Below are 22081 nucleotides of genomic sequence, written 5' to 3'. Positions count from 1 at the left end.
CAAAATCACATTAATATTTGATAAAATAAAATCAAACATCTAGAGTACACAATGACTTCAACCAATCAATACATTTTTGTTTGTACAGCTGATTTCTTACACAAGGCAACTCAAAGTCGTTTACATATAGGCCAAAAAGGTGAGAGAATGTTACAATTAAATGCAGAATAATAAAGATTGAATTGAAAATATACAATAGTAGAGAAGTGATACAGAAAGACAGTATTAAAACATGTATGGCACTCTAAATAATAAAAAATAATAGGATGGTATCAAGTTTTCGGTCTAGATTTAAAAATGGCAAGAGTTCGGAGCAGAGTGAAGGTTTTCTAGAAGTTTGTTTGTGCTATGTGCAGCATGATATGCTTTACCACATTCTGTCCTCCTATGGGAACAGTTAGAATGCAAGGTTCTGATGACCTAAGCGGTCTAGGGGGATCATCATCAAGCAGTTCAGAGAAATATTTTTGCGTTCGTGAATGATTTATAGCAGACATAATTGGATGTAAATTCTGAAGTGCATATGAAGCCAGTGTTGGAATCGGAGTATAAGGGTTATGTGATCAGCCTTCTTTTTCTATGTTATCGGTCTAGTTGCATCATCATTTTTTCTAATCGCTTGTCTAATGTTTAGGTTAGACTGGCCAAATCTTGAGGCTGTAGGTGTTTTAAGTGATTCCTGCAAATAATGCCAATTCACCAGCATCTGACTAGCCATCTGGGGGTTCCGAAGAAATACTAAATTGATCAAGCTCCGTACAGCCCATTTGGAGCCAATTTGAAGTGAATTGATAAATGTTTTACCTAATTTCGGCAACATTTTAGTAGCTGTGAACACGGACTAGAGGGGCAGTCTGACTCCCTCGCATGGTCGTTTTTAGTCACCGTCTTCCCCTGCCAATTCACTTAGTAAGGTAAAACGTACACTGAGCCTGTCATTATCATGAAATAAACCCTGGCAGGGTGAAGCACTATCCCAATGTAGGCGGAGAGGTATTTAATCACTCTGAAGAGGTTTTTTTAGTGCCTGCATATGAAACGGTTACTAAATAAAGAAATCAATATTTTTACTCAGAATATAATATAATCATGTATAACATATAATTAAAACGCTCCAAATCGCAGCAGACGAGCAGCAGACAGGCAGCAGATGGACAGCGCAGAAAAATTATACAATAGAAAATAAGTAAATTTTTACCGAAGACGAAATGCCCTTCTTTGAATACTTTTAACAGTTTTTTCAAAGAAAGAATGTATGTTAGGGAGTCAATTAATGCAATAATGTATAGATTAGTTAGAATAGAACAGCATAGAACAATATTGCAGGGGGAGAAAATGACCTCCTTTAAAAAAATAATAGGAGTAGTTCATACAAGTACATCCTTCATACAATTGCATTGTAGTCTGGCTACACTATATAGGGTGTAGGCGGGGGTGCATCATGGTCCGACCGTCTGGATCATGTTCATAGCATATGAAACGAAATAACTAGTCATAGGCCCCCGAAAAAACCAGAACACTGTGCGTCCACAGACTTTTTTTCTTTGCATCTTCGTGCTTTTTTTTATTTGCAATCATGGACGTTGTGCGTTGATAGTTGAGCTAAAGGAACACAGCGAGTTGTACGACCCCAGACATTGCTTATACGAGGACAATCTAACGAAAGACCACATTTTGAGGACGATTGGTGCTGTCATTGGAGCTTCAGACTAGTTTGGTTGGACGATCGTTAAATTATGTTTACTGTGTGAAAAATCTACTTTAGATTGGTCACAACAACGAAAATCTATTAAGGTCCCATGACATGCCACCAGGTGTGAGTGTGATAAGCCTTACCAGCCGTTTTGAAAATGTGGCTCTTATGACATCACAAGTGGGCGTGTCCACCTAGATGTGTGAAGGATAGATGAGCAACACTTACTACAGTCCACTGGGTAGGCTGGTATACTGATCTATCCAGAACAAATCAGGGGGCATCCGTGGCATACTGGTTAAGGAATTGGACCGGTAACCGGTGGGTGGCCGGTGCGAATCCTGACCATTAGGCAAAAAGAAAAAGTGGACGGGGGCAGTAGTTGTGCAGCACACTCCTACATACGTCTTCACCCACGAATGAGGTGCCCTTCAGCACCTGGCACCTGTTAATCCCAGCTGCTCCCCGGGCGCTGCACTGCGGCTGCCCACAGCTCCAGGCACTATGGTGTGCCCTATGTGTTCACCAGCAACCAATGGGTTGAAAGGAAAGGAAGAATTTCCCCCAAAAAGAGACAATAATCTGGTCATGGCATGGCCAAAAAAAATAAAAATAAAAAATCTAAGTGGACATGCCCACTTGTGATGTCAAAAGAGCCAGATTTTCAAAACGGCTTGTAAGGCTAATCACGCTCACACTTGATGGAATGTCATGGGACCTTTAAGTAATACCTTATTAGTGAACACCATCAGTAAATAATTACTAGAAATTAGTTAACTTGTAATGAACTTTTAGTTAATGCTTATTACTGCATTAACATTAACTGCATAATTAATTAATGGTGAATGATTGTACCGTCATAGTGAAGTTTTACCAATTCAGCAAATAACCTTACAACCACACAGCACTTAACCCATTAATGGTTTACATAAAAAGGCAGATCCTTTTGGATACAGGACTTTTGGTTCTGATGTCAAGCTTGTTATTCAGAGAAAAACACATTAAAACCAGCTGGCATCCTACACATTTCACAAGCGATCTGAAATGAGGACTGTATTGAGGCAAAGATTTATGGATCACCATCCCATTTACCATGGGTGTATATTTTTGTGCCAGTATGTTTCAGAAAGTTTTTTGGTTGTTGGTTCCCCAGTATGAATTGCTAATAAATGTACATACAATATTTCATTGATAGTTTTTTGTATATATTTCATAGTACCAATTTCAGAGTTGTGCTTATCCATCCAATTCTGTATTCATGTGAGTTCATTAATAGTCCCTGATCAGATTCAAATTCAAACGTTGGTGAAATGGTGTTGAATGACCCATTGTTATTCAAATTAATGCATTAATCTGAAACTACCAACAAAAAAAGACGGAAATACTTAATTGCGGTTTAGAATTTACTATAAACAAGAGTCATATTTTATGACATGCCTTTCTAAATGTACAGGGATGCATAACAACTTATTCAGCTGCCTCCTTTCCCTGGGGATGAGAAAGTAATATCATTAAACCAACCAAATTTTTGGTTTACATTTAATTTCTTTCTGAGTCAATGGGCTTATACAGTGATGTACTTACCTTGCCACCATCACGGCTCTTGGCCCTCAGCTTGTTGACTTGAGTCTCAGCGATGTCAGCACGTTCCTCAGCCTCCTCCAGCTCATGTTGAACCTTCCTGCACTTGGACAGGTAAGAGTTGGCCTGCTCCTCCTGTAGGAACATTCATATTTTGTTTAATTAAGAAGTAAAAAAATGTATGCAATAACCCAATTTTTTTATGTAGGTTCTACTTACCGCTTCCTCAGCCTGCCTCTTGTAAGCCTTCACCTTCAGCTGCAGCTTATCAACAAGATCCTGGAGTCTGGCACCATTCTTCTTATCCTCCTCAGTCTAAAGTGATATAAATGTTTATGCACCAGATTCTTGACTGTGATCTTTTCTGATATTCATTGATTTTAATATTATTTCAATATAAGCATGGCATACCTGGTAGGTAAGTTCCTTCACCCTCCTCTCATATTTGCGGACACCCTTAACAGCATCTACTCCACGTCTCTGTTCACCTTCAACCTCTATTTCCAGTTCACGCACCTTAAGTAATGAAATATATTCAATTAATGCATATTTCTTTAATGCTAGAACTGTAAATACATCCACATCCATGTTTGACATGTGTATGTTTGATATCTTACTCTGGCCTCCAGTTTCTGGAGCTGCTTCTTGCCACCCTTCATGGCCAGGTTCTCAGCCTCATCCAGGCGGTGCTGCAGGTCTTTCACTGTGACCTCCAGGTTCTTCTTCATCCTCTCCAGGTGAGAGCTAGTATCCTGCTCTTTCTTCAGCTCCTCAGCCATCATGGCAGCCTTATATAAAATATAGCATATTAATCGAGAGTTCAAGATATGTCTAATTCAATGAATTAACAATAAAAGAAAACCTACATCAGTGATGGCCTTCTTGGCCTTCTCTTCAGCATTCCTGGCTTCCTGGACGGTGTCGTCCACCTCGCCCTGGACTTGAACCAGGTCAGTCTCCAGCTTCTTCTTTGTGTTCAGAAGACTTGTATTCTAAAATGAATGTCAATGTTTGCAACCAATTATGATAATGTTGCATAATATTATGGAACATTTGGGAGCATTTTATTTGTTAATTCCCGTCCTTCGGAGGAGACGTAAAACCGAGGTCCTGACTCACTGAGGTCATAAAAGATCCCAAGGCACTTATCGCAAAGAGTAGGGGTTTCCCCGGTGTCCTGGCCCAACCAGGCTCATTCGATCTGCCCCCCTAATCATCCTCCTGTATAATTGGCTGACTCATTAATTCCCTCACTCTCCACCTCATGCTGGTGTGTGGTGAGCGATCTGGCGGAGATTGGCTGCCGTGCATCACCCAAGTGGGTGCTACACACTGGTGGTTGTTAGTGAGGTTTCCCCTTCACTGTAAAGCGTCTTTGAGTGTCTAGAAAAGTGCTATATAAATTCAATCCATTATTTCTTGGAAGAAGTTTTGTATGTTTACCTGAGAGTGCAGCAGTCCAACACGCTCACTGGCGTCCACCAGCTCTTGCTCAGCCAATTTGCGGCCTCTCTCTGTCTGTTCCAGAGCTGCCCTCAGCTCCTCAATTTCAGCCACCATAAGACCGTTCCTACGGTCCACCATGGCAGCCTGCTCCTTCAGGTCTTCACCTCCTCTGACAGCATCATCAAGATGCAGTTGGGCATCCTGATATTCACATGAAAACAAGTGAAAAGGTCAACAAAATATAAAAGCCACTATATTTTAAATGTGCATACATTTTAATTTACTTAATTTACTAATTTACTATTAAATTTTATTGACATACCTTCAGTTGTCCCTGAACATTCCTCAGCTGCTTCTGGGCCTCAGCAGCTTGGCGGTTTGCATGACTCAGCTGGATCTCCATCTCATTCAAGTCTCCCTCCATCTTCTTCTTGATTCTCAGGGCATCATTCCTGCTCCTGACCTCAGAGTCCAGCGTGCTCTGCATGGAGTCAATGACTCTCTGGCTGTTCCTCTTGATCTGCTCCATCTCCTCATCCTTCTCAGCCAGCTTCCTGTCAACCTCACCCTTAATCTGGTTGAGCTCCAGCTGGACACAGAGAATCTTGGATTCCTCATGCTCCAGAGTACCCTGAATTATAAAACAATATTAGAATATTTAATTTAAAGGAACAACAAAATTTCCTAATAAAAAGGAATAGCTACATATAAATGTAATTTTTAATGGTCCTCACCTCAGCTTCCTCAAGAGCTGTATGGATCTCGCTTTTCTCAGTCTCCACCTGCTTCTTGGACTTCTCCAGCTCATGGATGCTCTTTCCTGTCTCCCCAATTTGTTCAGTCAGGTCTGAAATCTCCTCTGTTAAGAGGTTGACATATTGATATTGTTATACATTCTATTAAAGATATATATGCAGTAGTCTTTAAAAGGTTTTCCAAAATTAAATATTGCACTCACGTTGGAGGTTCTTGTTTTCACGCTTCAGGGTCTCCAGCTGATCCAGAGCTTCTTCATAGGAGTTCTTCATCTTGAAAAGCTCAGTGCTGAGAGTACGAGCCTCCTTCTGAGTTCCTTCAAGCTCTGCCTGGCCCTCCTCATATTTCTGCTTCCAGTCAGCCAAAACCTGCACAACATTGTTAATAAAGTGGTACATGTTTAGCCCTTGAAGAAGAATCATAGGATAATATTTGTTCAACGTCTTCATCTCAATGAATGACAACACACCTTATCAAAGTTCTTCTGCTTCTTGTCTAGGTTAGCAGCCAGTCCATTGGCCCTCTCCACATCAACCATGAGGTCCTCCACCTCACCCTGGAGTCTCTGTTTGGTCTTCTCCAGAGAGGCACACTTTGAGTTCACAGCCTCAATCTTTTCCTCAGCCTCCTGAAGGCGCTGGGCAAGCTTTTTCCTGTTAACGTGTCACATGGTTTAAGTAGTGGACATTCAGCCAAGTAGAATGTGTACATTAGCTAAGATATAGAGTATTTGACTCACTTGGACTCCTCAAGCTCTTCTGTGCGCTGGATAGCATCAGTTTCATACTTGCTCCTCCACTGAGCCACCTCACCGTTGGCCTTGGACATTCCACGCTGCAGCTCAGCCTTGGCCTCCTGCTCCTCCTCAAACTGCTCCCTCAGAAGGTCACAGTCATGGCGGGCTGATTGCACACCATGTGCAAGAGCATTCTTGGCCTGCAAAAGGTGATTGACTCATTTAATTAACACATTTAAACATACAAAAATGTTGAACCTGCAATGACATATCGAACCATGAAATTAAATGATTTGAATGATGGTATACCTTGACTTCCTCCTCATTTAGCCTCTTCAGCTCCTCAATCTGCTGAGTAAAGGCCTGCTTGCCTCTGGTAAGCTGGGAGACGAGACCCTCTTTCTCCTCAAGCTGACGACCAAACTCACCTAGGTGTTGACATAAATTGTTAGCTATAAAATATAGCAATACAACATTTATTTCTGAAATATATGTATCAGATTTGGTTGAATTTGTTGGAGGTTATATAAAGATTTATTTATGGTTATTTTGAGGGCTATTCTATATGCAGGGTTGTTTTTAGTTAATTGTGAATACTTACCATTCTCTGTCAACAGCCTTGCTCTCTGAGCACTGATGTCATTTATCTGGCGACTGTTCTCATCACTCTTGGCCTTGATTTCACTCAGCTGGTCCTCCAGGGTACGGCACATCTTCTCCAGATTTCCCTGGTGATGCAACGTTTTACTTGTTAACACAAGTGGTTTCTTACACAGATTATATAGTATTAATTATAATATCGTATTTTGCATTTAATTTCAAAGATAAGTCACCTTGGACTTAGCAACTGCTTCCATGTTGCTGGAGAGGTCATCAATCTCCATCTTGTACTCGCTCTTCTCCTTCTCAAGCTTCTGCTTGACACGCTGGAGGTTGTCAATCTGCTCTCCCAGCTCTGCTACACTGTCAGCCTGCTTCTTACGCAGAGCAGCAGCAGTGGCTTCATGCTGCAGGGTGGACTCCTCAAGATCACGACGCAGCTTCTGGAACTCAGCCTCACGCTTCTTGTTCATCTCAATCTGAGCAGCAGTGGCTCCACCAGCCTCCTCAAGCCTCTCACTGATCTCTTCAAGTTCCCTGGAGAGATCAGCTCTCTGCTTCTCTACCTTGGCACGAGCAGCACGCTCAGCCTCAGTCTCTTCCTCCAGCTCTTCAATACGGGCCTAATAAGTAAGGAAGAAATAATATTTTGTAAAAATGTACTAATATTTATGAAACATTGATGTGGGATTGTCAGATAGGGGGATTATTTGTTTATCAACACGGCGGATGCGCGCGCATAATGATCGCAAAAAGAACATTTGTTTGACCGGTTATCACAGTTTGGTTAATTTGCGGTTGCGGTGTTAATTAGCGATGTCGTCAGCTTACTTTTACTTTAAACTGTAATCAGAAAACGTGGTTATATGCTATAGAACTATAGTATCTGTGTTATAAAGGCTGGGACGAATTTCAAATTATAAATATGTACACTTTATGTTGAAAGTATAGACCGTCGCGATTCCCATTGAAACGAATGGCGCGGTGATTATTCTTCAGCGGACTTGAATACCTAAGGTCCATCCTATTTACTGGAGGAGGTAACAACGTTTCCGTTGCATAAGAACCTTAGGTTGTGGCGTTACCTGGGAAACTAAATTATGGCATGTAAAAAACCTTATATTTGGATTGTAAAATGCATGAAAATATGAATGAATGATCTTAATTTCTTTTCTTTTTCAAGTGAACATGGTATAAGGCCTTTGAGGTGTCAAAAACATGTTTTATTGATCGTAATTAAAGGGGACTACTTTTTGAGGGAGATGAACTCAAACAGTGTATTCATTTATCAAGCATGCAATACGAATAAGAAAAAGCATAATTATTAGTAAGAATTGTTTGAATTGTTTTATTATGTTGGCAAGCAAGAAGTAGAATAAATGGGATAATCAGTCTTATTAAAACGGTTTGTGCAACCAACCGCACAACAAGACATGATTACGGCTCTTGTCGCTCTTGTCTCTTTCTGCATATGACATGCGCGTAGAGTGGGGAGTGACGTAGACTGATAATCCCTCTATAAATTTTCTTACTTGAAGCTCCTTGATCTTCTTCTGAAGTTGAGCACCCAGGGACTGCTCATCCTCAATCTTGCTAAGAAGCTGACTGGTCTCAAAGTCCTTCCTGATGATGAAACAATACAACACAACTTAATAAGATACTCATCGTATGAATCTTTCTAGTAAGAAGCAGGATTTTATTTCATCACATTACTTTTTAAGTTTCTCATCAGACTGCTGTTTGTCGTTCTCAAGATCCATTATTGATTCCTGGGCCAATTTCAGGTCACCCTCAAGCTTTCGCTTGGCTCTCTCAAGGTCCATACAGAGTTTTTTCTCTTGTTCCAGAGAACCTTCAAGCTGCAATAAAATATATTTTATTTGAGCGCATTTCAGAAGATGTAACATGTTTTGCATGCATGTCATAAAAAAAGGAATCTCACATCATCCACTTGCTGTTCAAGCTTGGTCTTAGCCTTGGTTAGAGTGTTGACTTTGTCTTCCTCTGCCTGTAGGTCATCAAGAGTCTGCTGGTGTGACTCTTGGAGGGCTTTCTTCTCCTTTGACAGCTTAGCAACGCTCTCATCCTGGGAGGCCATCTCCTCTGTAAGGTTCTTCACCTGAACGAAACAAAATCACGTGCCATACTTGCTCATGAGTAAAGTGAAACCTTCCATTGTATTATTGAGAACAGTTGAGATGATGTTGATGATGTTTGTATTGTGCAAACATCTTTACAGACCTTGTTCTCAGTGGCATGCTTCTCCTTTTCCACTTTGGCCAATGTGAGTTCCAGGTCATCAATGTCCTTCTTGAGCTCAGAGCATTCATCCTCAAGTTTCCTCTTCTTGGCAGTGAGCTCAGCATTCATTTCCTCTTCATCTTTCAGTCTCTCAGTAGTCTCCTTGAGTCTGGCCTCCAACTGGATCTTACTCTTGATTAGTCCCTCACACCTCTCTTCCGCATCATTCAGATTATCTCCTTCCTGTTTAAAATATCATTAATATCAAAACTCATATCACATTTACCTCATTGTGGTAAATATTTAAAATATATATATATATATATTTACAGAGGCCACTTGCAGTGCAAGATCATTCTTCTCCTGCAGTAGAGAAACCATCTTCTCCTCAAGTTCCTTCTTCTTGGCCAGGGCAGTGGCCAGGTCTGTCTTCATCTTCTCATAGTTCTCCTTCATCGCAGAGAGCTCCTTCTCAGTTTCAGCACTCTTCAGAAGAGGCTTGATCTTGTAGTACACCTTCATCCATGGCCAGGTTTTGACATTCATGAATGATCGGATGTTGAACTGAATAGTGTAAACAGCTTCCCTGTGGCAAAAAGGCAGTCCATTTAATACACTTTTTTTTTTAAACTAAATAGCATATCTTCTCATGTATCAATCTTTTGAAACTTACTTTGTAGCTGTCATCTTCACATACTCCTTCCTCATGAGGTAAGCACGACAGAGAGCCTGAATCATTCCGACCAAAGATGCCAGCTTCTCATCTCGCAACTCCTCAAGAGTACCCAGAAGACCAGCTTTGAAGAACACCTTAAGGTAAGAAAAACTAGTCAGAGAGTAACTTTCAATCAAGTACAAATATACTTATTGACAACACTAAACAGACCTTGGTGTGTCCGAATTTGTACTCGTCGTGAGGCACATCAATGGACCCAAGCAGTTTTTCAGAGGCCTTCTTGTTGTCAATGAACTGTCCCTCCGGAATGACACTTGCATTCAGTACTTTGTATCTGTAGGAGTGCAATGTTCATTTATAATAATAAGGTGTATATATACAAGTTCTAAATATATAAACTCAGTTATTGTATAATTATGACGATATAAATCTTCTGTCAAAGCGTTAATACCTCTGCTTGAAGTCAGCATAGAGGATTCTGCTGGGGAAGCCCTTTCTGCAGATTCTGATGCCCTCCAGCACACCGTTACACCTCAGCTGGTGGATAACCAGGTGGTTCTCCATCATTCCTGTGAAATGTTATAGATTTCAGACTTCAAAATATGACTGTTATTTTGCTATATTCTACTACAACGCCAACCTGTAATGTAGAGAGTATTTTAAGATTCATTACCTGGAACTTTTGACTCATTGGGAATGAGACAACGCACAAAGTGAGGATGGGTGCTCCTCAAATTGGTCATCAGCTTGCCTAAATTATCCTGTTCACATAAGATATTGGAATTAAAAGAAACTACAAATGAATAGATTTAAAGAATGAACTTCAGTTTTCTCAAAATGCTTACCCTGAACTGTGAAGACACAGTCTGCATGGAACCACCCTTCTTTTTGCCACCTTTTTTGGCGCCACCGCTAGCATCTATAATATCATGTTTTAAATAATGATAATTAATAAAACACTTAAAATGAGAGTTACAATACCATAGTAACGTTGAAATATACAAAGTCTTAATTCTTAAGTCTGCAAACAGATATTGTACCTTCAGCAGCAACAGCTGGATACAGGACAGGCAGCAGTTTGTTTGAGGACTTCTGGTACAGCCCAATAACAGAGTCATTCAGGGGATCCTTGTTCTTGTCTAGCCAGCCCGCGACGCTGTAGGCCACGGTACCAGCATAGTGCACCATGGCGAAGTCAGCGTCAGCCTTGCCCTTCCCCGGCTTGGGCTTCTCAAATGCTTTGTTTTTGCCAAGATGCTGTTCATACAGCTTGTTCTTGAAGGAAGTGTCTGAGGCTTTGGGGAACATGCACTCCTCTTCAAGGATGGAGAAAATGCCCATTGGCTATTAAGAAAGAAATATTGAGATACATTATGATGAGATAGTTTTGAATCATACTGAGAAAAGTCATATTTTGTTATACAAGTCACGTTTACCTTCTCAATAAGCTCAATGCAGGCAGCCAAGTCCATGCCGAAGTCAATGAACTCCCAGATGATACCCTCCTTCTTGTACTCCTCTTGCTCCAGGACGAACATGTGATGGTTGAAGAACTGTTGCAACTTCTCATTGGTGAAGTTGATGCACAGCTGCTCCATACTGTTATACTGATAGAGAACATTAGTTTAGCAAATGTTCATCCACCGAGACACTGCTTTTAGCCAGGGAAAATGTTACAAGAAATGCAATCTTACATCAAAGATCTCAAAACCAGCTATGTCCAGCACACCAATATAGGATGATCTTGCTTGCTTGGTGTCCAGCATCTGGTTGATACGGATGACCATCCACAAGAACATCCTCTCATAGATAGACTTGCCCAGGGCACTCACTGAGTTGTACACCTAGAGCAGGATGGGAGATTAGATATACATACAAATTACAACTATTACAACTATTATGAAAGTTATTCCAATGTATTTACATACCTGAGGTACTGTCTGTCCCTTAGTGACAAACTCATTTCCGACCTTCACTCTGGGGTAGCACAAACCCTTGAGCATGTCAGCAGAGTTGAGACCAAGTAGGTAGGAAACTTTGTCAGCCTCTAATTGTTTATATGATAGATAAAAGTAAGACCATTTTGTAGAAATCGCTGAATTTCTACACATATTTACACATTGTGAATACAACTATTTGCAGCAAACCTGGACTTTGCAAATGTCCAGTGGTTGTTCTAAAAAAAAAAAACTCACCCTCTGTGCCATCAGGCTCGGCCTGCTCCTCACGCTGCTTCTGCTTGAACTTCATGTTACCATGGTGAAGCACAGCACCAGTAAACTTGTAGATGGCCATCTTCTCTTCATTGTTGAAACCCAAAATATCAATAGCTAGCTGTGGGAAGAAGATAATCAATTCAAAGATTATTCGAAGTGTCTGGAATATTTCAGAGTGAGATATATCCTTATATCGTCAGTATGATAAATACCCTGTTCATTGGTTAGAAACATACAGAGCTTTCTGGAATCTGCTATCTGAGCTCACTGAGCTCGTCCAGCAACCATTCTGAGTTGAGACCGTAGGCTGTAACACTGAGTTAAAGCCCTCCTACTTAACCTCTAATCTGCCAAAAGTCCCATGCACTTTTTTGTTCCTAGTTAGTCCCTGCTAATAATGCTACCTAAACTAGTTGTAAACATTGACTCACATCAGTAGCATCCAGCTCCTCTTTGTCATCAATACTGGCCACAGTGATCTGACCCTGACTGCACATGGGGAAGTCGTAGGGGTTGGTGGTGATGAGGGTCATTTCTGGAGGGAGATAATGTAGTTAACATATAAAATATGTTAATTTTAATTATTTGTATTTTGTACTTCAAAATCCAGAATGAAACATAAGTTAAAGGCAACCATGTATGACATTACATCTTACTGTAATTATTTCTTACTACTACAACATCTTACCAATGATCTCAGGTTTGTGGTTGGTCATCATCTGGTAGAAGATGTGATAGCCTCTCTCATCGGGAAGTTGGAATGTCACTCTGGACTTCTCCAGCAGATCTTTAGAGTTTTGATTTAATAGAAAGAATTTGGTTTCACATTAATAAAACAAAACCTATTCAACCAATTATGTGAGTTCATTCATTGGTCATTTGGTACTAGTATTTGGTACTTACAAGTCTCAATGTCAGCACTGGCCAGTTTACCAGTTGCACCGAAGTGGATTCTGATGAATTTACCCTGTAGAAATGCTTCATTTCAGTTTTTGTCAAAGATCAAGGATGTCATTTCATTTGTTTGTCATACTAAGTTTGTACTTACGAAACGAGATGAGTTGTCATTTCTCACAGTCTTGGCATTACCGTAGGCCTCCAGCAAGGGATTGGCTGCAATAATCTGGTCCTCCAGTGACCCCTATGATGAAAGTTCCAGTATTGATCCTCAGTCCTCAGTGCGTCTCTACATCTCGTTTGTTTCATGTCTTTTATGATTATACATTTTTTACATAGTTTTCTGATTTTATGTTTTTTAAAGCATACCTGAATCTTTCCAGGGGCTTGGTCCTTCTTCTTGTCACTAGACACTGAGATGGTAGCAAAGTACTGGATGACACGCTTGGTGTTCACAGTCTTTCCAGCGCCGGATTCTCCACTGGGTATGAAAATAAAGTAATTAGTAGTCTATTACGTCTCCACGATTCTTTGTGAGATTTTTGTGGGATACGATTTTACTTCTAATGTTAAATCATTGAACTAAACATCAAGAAAAAATAAAAACTTACGTGATCAACACAGACTGATTCTGTCTATCTGCAAAATAAATAAATTAAAGTATTACATTTAGTCAAACATTTAAACCAAAAATAATTTCCAAACAATTTTTCTAAACATTTTCTTATACATACCAGTAAGCATGTTCTGGATTGCATTGTCAGAGACAGAGAAGATGTGGGGTGGAGCCTCCATACGCTTCTTGCCTCTGTAGGCATTGACAACCTCCTGATCGTACACTGGGAGCCACTTGTAGGGGTTTACAGTGGCACAGAACAGCCCAGAGTAGGTCTGAAGGAAATCATTAAGAGATGATCAGTAATATGATCTGTGATATATTAAGTAATATTTATCTTCATTTAGTAGGTGAAATATCTTACGTAGATCATCCATGCAGCATAACGCTCTTTGAGATTATACAACACAGAGGCTTCATTGAGATGGGTCATCATGGCCATGTCCTCAATTTTGTCATACTTGGGAGGATTCATGGGTGTGACATCATCGTCCTTGACTGTTCTCTCCTAAAAAAGGCACACCATTTTTCATTTTGTATTCGTTTCATTTTTTAGCTTGAAACGTTTCAAAGTGTTTTCTGCATGGCGATAAATGAAAAGCTGCCTACCTCTTCTGTAGCCAACACTTTAACGGTGGTTTTGCCACCATCCTTCTTAATGATGGTACACTTGACGTACAGCTCCTTAGCATCAGCCACATATGCAGCACTCTTGGCATCAAAGGGCGCGTTCTGGGCCTCAATCCTCTCCTTCTCTGGCTTACGGAGGTAAATCGCAGCCTTGCCATAATAGGCCATCTCTGCGTCCGTACTCATGGTGGCAGGTTACTGTCAGAAAAAAACAGAAAATGTTTTGATGTTTCTCGCATGCTATTGTCCTCAGATTGTTCTCATAGAGACCGGTAAGGCCGACATAAAATAACTTGTACCTTGTTCTAATTCTAATGAGAATCTTGAAGTTTCAGCGCTGAAATGGAAAGTCATAATATTTTAAACAGATTTAACTGATCTTATTTTAGCACTTACAATACAAATTAACATGGCACATGAACATTTTATCCTAAAAATACAAACACTGGATGACATGCAATAGATCATACATTTTTAAAAGAGTTAGACAGGAAGATCTGGAAGGGAGAGAAAAAATATTTATTGTAAGTGCTCTACCAGGTGAGCTACGAGGGTATACACCAATATCAAGTTAGAGTCAAACTATGCATAAAATATTTGAATAAGTGTCATCTGTAACATCACTGCATTACCCTCTAGCCTTAAGTGGTTCAACTACAGTTTTTTATTCCTTGTGAATTGTCAAAATTGAAAATAAAATATTGCTGTATTGAAGATAAATAGGGAAAATAAGGCAATATGGCTTTGGTTGCAAAGGCTATTACATTTCTTCAACACCTCATTCACATGATGTCAGAATGCAACCTTCATGGTTAATAACGAAGAAAGAATGAAGAAAGCATGATAACAATTGTGTGGCTTGCTTTGCAACCACACTAATGTTTCAATTGAAAATCAAACCATTCATCAACGTTTTGAATGAATGAGAGCTTTAGCGTCACTCTGACTTACCAACAGTTGTTTCTTCCTCAACTGCCCTGCAAGCTGTTCATCCCTCTCAGGGTCCTCTTATATGGAAGACTACTGGGTAAGCCCACACTCAAAATGGGCATGAGGCGCAATCCCTCTAATAGATTTGGTATACATTTGCTATGTGTTCTTTACAAACTAGTGGGCTGATTTGCAAATAGAAAATTAACACATGCAATGAAGAACAATTAATACAATTATAGTGATAGTGTGATGTAAGATCATTGTAATCTATATACATATTAAGCTCTTTAGCAGTTAGTTTAAAGAGCTGATGCATGCCGTTTATTATAGAAGATACAACAATATACAATAACATGTGACTTTCCTCCTTCATATGTATTGTATTTTTTTATTTCTTCCCATCACTCTTTGAAGTTGCCTATTTATATATTTCACCTTTCTTAAATATATATTAACAGTAAGAAGGTCACACCTAGAAGTCCTCATCCTCATCTTCAAGACATTGTTAAGAATGTCACACCTAGAAGACTAAATCTATAAATATGACGTGGTAACAGGTTTCCACTATTAAGACCCTAACAGGATGCTTACTGCTTACAAAGCACATGACTTTGTGCTTCAATGGGTAAACATGATCTCTCTCTATGGGTGTAGTGTTGCAGATTTTTTGAGATTTCAAACCCATCACTATGTGTATCGTGTCTACTTGTCAATGGCCTTGGTTTGCTGGAAAATATAGGATGTAAGTGGAGATTCATTATAGATGTTCTTTTAAAATCTTTAAGCAATTTTATTAATTAATAAATACATGCAAATGCGAAATATCACATCTATAAACAAAAACAATAACTTACAATAACTGGTGTTCAGAAACATACATGAACAATAATGTAAATGTTATGGTATGAATAATAGTTTATATAGTTCAAGATGTTACCCAAGTTCTATATATTTTCTAAACTATTCTGTTGTTCTGACACAAATTTTTTTGATAAAATGACCAGTGTTAATCTCTATATTTAATTCAGCAAACTATTAAAAATGTATTATAAATGTCCAACCGAAATTGTGTTATTTAGCGATAGGAAGGAACAAATCAAAACAAATACACAGCTCTTGTAATAACATTGTGAACTTCAAAATGTGTAGCATTATTTGAGCATTTGTTTCATCATGTAAATCAATTAAACAATTGTAAAAGATCAATTGAAACAACTTTTGCCGGCACCATGTTATGACCGTACAGGGGGAACCCAAGCGCAGAGGCAGACAACGAAGGTTGAATTAAACCAAAAGTTTATTGTAGGGAGGATGTGAGCAGTAGGGAATAAACAGGAGGTGGACATGCAAGGATGGAGGACAGGCAGGCAACGCTGCTGGCAGGTAGGCAGGTAGAGGAGCACACAGGATGGTTGGCAGGCAGGTACAGGGTTGTTGATCCTGGGGAAAGGAGAAATCAGAGATGAAGAACAGGAGGAAACCTTGAACACAAAATGTATTAAGAAATAAAAAAAATCACTAATGCCGAGACTGGTTTTCAATCACTGTGGTTGAAACAACGATCCGAGTGTGTGAAGAACCAGGTTTGCAGTAGGGCAGGATGATGACCGGAGATGAATAGCTGGTGTGCATGTCCAACAGGTGTAGAGCCGGGGAAAATTAAGGAATGCCTTGCCTGTAAGGCACCAAGAGGGGGAGACAGAACAAAGCATCTGCTAGGTACGGCCGCCGTGGTGGAATCAGGCATTAACTGAGAATCATGGAAGGTGGGATGAACCTTCATATTGGAAGGCAACTTGAGTTTGACCACTGTGGGGTTTATGATAGTCAATCAAAAAAGGCCCACATAATGGGGGCTGAGTTTCTTGAAAAAAGTCTTGAGGGGTAGGTCCCTTGAGGAAAGCCAAACCCTCTGCCCCAGGAGGTAGTTGGGGTTTCCCACCAGCACACACAGTGCAGGCAGCCACAAAGGCATGGTTGTCAGCCTCCCGTGTAGACCACCAGACATGCCGCTTCAGCAGAGAGAGTGTGCGGCTGATTCCCGGATGGCAGGCAAACCTGGAGGTGTGCGCCCACTGGAGGACCTGAGAGTGGACTGACACAGGCACAAAGAGATGGTTTGTAGGGACATTGCCTGGGTCTGGTTCAGTAAGGTGGGCTCCACGAATCAACCACTCAATCTCCCACGTTGAGGCGTCTAGCTGTTTGAATGTAGGCAAGGTTCTTGTGGTCGGTCCAGACTATGAAGGGGTGTTCGGCTCCCTCCAGCCAGTGCCTCCATTCCTCCTCCTGGTTCCCAACGTCATAGTTCCTCTCAGCGGGGGATAAGCAACGGGATTTTTTTCTGAGTTGGAGCGCTGGGACACAACTGCGCTAACTCCAGAATCCGAAGCGTTCAGCTCTTCCACAAACACGTGAAGGATCAGGGTTAATGAGGACAGGGGCTGAGGTAATACATCTCTCAAGCTCCCTGAACACAGCATCTGCCTCAGCCGTCCAGGAGAAAGGAGTTGCAGGAGAGGTGACTTTAAGGGGCGCTACCTCTCTGCTGTAGTCCCTGATGAACCAACAGTAGAAGTTGAAGAAGCCAAGGAAGGACTGGAGCTGCTTAACCGTCGTAGGTGTAGACCGCTCTGCCACGGCCGGCTCCTTCCCTGGACCAGTCTTTCACCTCCACTCCAGAGATGGAAATTTACACCCGCCACACGCCATTTGCGGGTGGATTTGTATGGTGGCGGGTGAATTGTGTCACTTCACCCGCCACTGTGTCGGGTAATACTTTCCAGTCATGGTCCGTTCAAATTTGCATATTTAATACATTCGTCATACGGCGCTGCACAGTTCCACAACCATTACTGTCAACACCCGGCCCCCTTCTTCTTCTACGCCTCTTTTGCTGAACTGCGACTGTCAACATCCAGGATAATATACTGGTAACCATAGAGATAATATGCCGGTTTCAACATTCAGTATATTTTTAATAAGAGATGGCAAACATCGGACAGTGGGCAACACCGTGACCGGCTGGTGTTTGACGGGACGAGCCAGACAATGTTCTGTGCTCTCTGTCGTAAACATGCTTCGGATGGCCACAGGTCCAATAGTTTTGTGAGTGGGACACAAAACCTAAAATTGGAAGCCATGAAGGACCACGAGTCCTCAAAAAGTCACCTTCACGTTTTGAAAATTGCCAAGGGAAAATCAGCGCCCGAAACCACGACAGCGATGAGGACGCTCGTTAGCCTCAAAACAGCCCAGCTTGATAGAATGGCTCTACTATTTCGAAATGCACACGCAATTTCTAAAAAGGGAAGGCCATTTGAAGACTTCGAATGGCACGTAAGTTATTTTTAAATTTTCTATTAGGCCTAATGCAATAGTTTGTTGCTGTCGAAAAACTAGCATGTTGGGTAACCTTAGAGCTCTGCTCACTTGTTTGGCAAACAGCTGCTTTCTGTCAGTCTGGTCAAAACAGATGTCAAGTTTGTGTGCTAAGACGTAGGGCTGTCCCGAATACTCGTTGGATATTCTGAGCGAGTATTCCAATATTCGTTCAAAAACAACATTAATAATTGAACAGTAAAAAAGTCGGAGTTCCTTACTTTGCTGTTGTTCCGTTCCAAATCAGCTGTCATCTGTGCCATCGTAGCCCTTACAGGAGCTTATCAATTCGTCCCGTAACGTGCATATAAATCCATGCAAAGATCCAATGTTTAGTCGTTTGTGTCCATATTAAATCCATCATTGACCGGGTATTCCTTTGACAAAAGCCAGTCTGTGAATGCGCAATAGCAGGGCTGCATAGCGAGCGTACACAAACAGATACGCTAACGAGTTCCTATATATATATATATGTAGTTTAATGTATTCTGACGTTTTTCAATGTGTCTTGCACTTATTAAGTCATTGTTTCTTGTTCTTGTTTCTTCATGGCCTGTTTTCAAATGTTAATTTCGAATGCATAGGCAGAGTATGAGTCTTCCTATACCGAGAGGATACATCTGTTGCATTATAGGGGCAGATTTCATTATACATCTGGTTGAATTGAAGAAATTAAAAGGCCAGTGCACTGAAAAAACAAATGTTCCTATTGACTTATGATGGTGTAGCCACGTTGTTTTATTGATAATATGTCTTTGTTTTTTACTGAAAATACTTTGTATATTTGAATTATCCCCAAACTTGTCATCGTAACACCTTTGAAATAAACATGACTTAACATGGCAGATACCTGTGTATTGTTTGTCATATGCGGTAAGAGTGTAACATTTTCAACCCAGTTCCTTGGTAGCACCTACTTACAGTAAAAATCACTTCTGATGGATAAATGATGTGTATGAAAAACACTTTTCTTATCTATTGTTACTATTATATTGTTTAAAATGTCTGCGTATATTAAAAAATATATATAGCTTTAAAAAGTGGCTGGTAGAAAAGATGAGTGGCTGGTAGATTTTTAAATCTACCTGCCACAGTGGCTGGTGGGCAAAAAAGTTAATTTCCATCTCTGCTCCACGCTCTCAATGATGTATCCCAGGAATGACACAGAGCTCACATAGAGCTCTCGAGGAGTCTCTGGAGAACCTGTCTCAAATGGATGATGTGTTACTCCATGTTGCGAAAAAAAAGTCGTTGATCGTTGCCAAATACTCAACGGTTGAGGGATCGCAGAGAGCATCATTCACAAGAGCCTGGAAAACAACTATGGCATTGGTTAGTCCAAAAAGCGTAACCAGGTACTCAAAATGACCAAGTGGTGTGTTAAAAGCTGTTTTCCATTCGTCTCCCTCCCATATTCTAACCAGATGGTATAATCTAAAATATTTCTGCAAGAGATGTTAAAAATACTGACTCCTCTACGTTGAGGCCTTGTTCACAAGTATGAGAAAGTGTGTTTGAGTGTGGTGGGTTAGGGGTCAGCAGAGAAGAGTGGAACCTGGAAGAGCACTGCATTGTGATCAGAGACAGCAAAAATCGACCAAGTTCACATCATCCACACAAAAAACATGGGAGAGCACAAGGTCAAGTGTGTGCCCTTCTTCATGCCTGTGGAGTTAAAATAATCTGAAAGTGATAAAATGCGAAGTAAACTGTAGAATGCCGAACGTGAATCAAATGAGAATTCCAAAGACTGGTTTATTAACTGGTTAGGGTTAGGGTTACATGGGAGAGCATCTAGCGAGAGCACTTTCTCGTACGCCGTGACTTTTCTGAACTAATTTCCCTACGACCCCACACAAACGTATCACCCAATGTATTCATGCGTGCTCCGTTCTGCACATAAACTAGTGCCATTACAACACATTTCCCCTTCTTTAAATCTGTTAAGACATGCAGAGCATTAATGATTCTTAAACAGTTAAAAGTCAACTTGGTCAATATTCTTACACCTCTAACATTACATTTTAGACATTACTTCTATCATAACACATTCTGCATTTCAATCTCATAACACATAATATTAATTTCCAAAGAACTTTCTTTTCATTCACCTTTTTTCTCCAATACTCCAGTACCGAACAGGTAAATTCAACATTAACAATTTAAATTTAAACCACACATATTTCTCATACCTGTCTGAATTACTGGACCTTGATCGCATAAGTATGTCAGGCCTTGGTTAGGTCATCAGTGTGTGTCACTGTTAGGGATGGGTCGGTCACGAACGATTCCTTCACAACGAACAAATCCCGAAGGTGAACGACGAGAACTGATTCCCAAAACAAGAGAACTGATTCTTCGATTCTTTTTTTTTTAACATAAAACAAAAATATGGTCACGTAAATAAAATATACAAATGAACAGAGCTCCGTCTCCCCGCGACCTTATATTGATTATATTGAGTCTTAAACGTTCTCAAAGATTCAGCCAATGAGAGTACTACAGCAGATAGCAATCGCGTTGCAATGGCCCATGGGTAAACAAATGACAAGGCACCACCACACAAGTTAACTAACGATCGCTGTAGGATTCAATATCATGCAAGCACTTTATACGTTTTATTTTTATTTTGTTCTACAACACTTTGCATGCTTTCATAAAGTATTGTTTTACCTACCATGGAAATGGTTGAACTGCGTCGCGTAGGCAAATGCTACAGAAATTTGCATTTTTTCTTTTCCGAGCACACAGTGACTAATAACTTTTGTCTTGTTGCCTTGTTGCCACCGAGCGGTGCGGTTCGATTCGGTGCGGAGCTCAATTACGGCTGGCGTGTCGACCGCTGAACGTACCCTTATGGTCTTAATTGGCGGGCGTACCCAATACTTATAAGCAAAGGGGTTGGGGGGGGGCGGGCCCAGACACCTGTGAGATTCCCTGTCAAATGACTTAATCTGACTTAAAAAACAAATCAAACAAACAAATCAAACAAACAAATCAAACAAACAAATCGTGATAGTGAACTGGACTGAAAGAACTGATTCCGGAAAATAATCATTTTGCCATTCCCTATTCACTGTCCTTGTTTGTGTATGTGTTACGACTCAACGCAACCTGTCCTCGTTGAGGAGCCCGTGGGCCCCGAAAGATGGGTCTGAAGTGGTGCCTGTTTGTCTGTATAATGTACTACCGTGGAGTGTGGCACTCCTTCACCACTGTACCAAATTTTGTCCATCCCCTCTCATTGTCCAGCGTCATAAGGTGACTAGTTTTGAATACATGTGAATTAATTTTCGTATTCCAGTTACGCATTCATTGAAAATTCTGTATTCCTAGCTTTTATGCTACCACAATTACAAAAAGCACTGCCAGTGCTATATCTTTTATTTGTATTTAAAAAAAATTTCATCATATATTTAATATAAAAAAAACATTTCCTCTGAAGCGCCTACAACAACTCTCTGACTTTCCATTAATCTAAGGGAAATCATGGTTGCTGTGGTAAACGATCGTGTTCAGTAGCAGCAGTCGACTTGACTTTTGAGAGTGCAGTTAACATTTCCATGGTAACAGCAAGCTCCACCAATCATCACCAGTCATGTTACACTTTAGGATTATCGGTATTGTAGTGGTTTCAAAGAGATTGCAAATAAAACGTGTTTTTTCTCAAAACTAGGTG

At 40.5% G+C, this 22081-nt stretch overlaps 1 protein-coding gene across 1 annotated transcript; it reads right to left on the bottom strand.

The window, feature by feature from the left end:
* Positions 1–3160: 3160 nt before the first annotated feature.
* LOC307075207 (myosin heavy chain, fast skeletal muscle-like) lies at positions 3161–14274 on the bottom strand (the record flags this gene model as incomplete). Its single annotated transcript, XM_079735716.1, has 39 exons — positions 3161–3181; positions 3278–3409; positions 3494–3589; positions 3686–3790; positions 3892–4062; positions 4141–4266; positions 4718–4921; positions 5043–5351; positions 5455–5579; positions 5679–5844; positions 5946–6129; positions 6216–6412; positions 6522–6640; positions 6814–6940; positions 7046–7435; positions 8345–8435; positions 8526–8671; positions 8755–8931; positions 9054–9296; positions 9384–9639; positions 9727–9863; positions 9940–10063; positions 10181–10298; positions 10403–10490; positions 10575–10648; positions 10770–11073; positions 11166–11336; positions 11424–11573; positions 11658–11776; positions 11925–12063; positions 12377–12480; positions 12634–12732; positions 12849–12912; positions 12994–13086; positions 13212–13323; positions 13454–13481; positions 13577–13733; positions 13823–13966; positions 14068–14274. 39 exons carry the CDS (start codon positions 14272–14274, stop codon positions 3161–3163), a joined length of 5817 nt encoding a protein of 1938 aa, XP_079591842.1.
* Positions 14275–22081: the final 7807 nt, after the last annotated feature.

The sequence above is a fragment of the Pollachius pollachius genome, assembly GCF_949987615.1.
Source record: "Pollachius pollachius genome assembly, chromosome: 4".
Lineage (NCBI taxonomy): Eukaryota > Metazoa > Chordata > Actinopteri > Gadiformes > Gadidae > Pollachius > Pollachius pollachius.
This window is presented reverse-complemented; position numbering and strand designations above follow the sequence as displayed.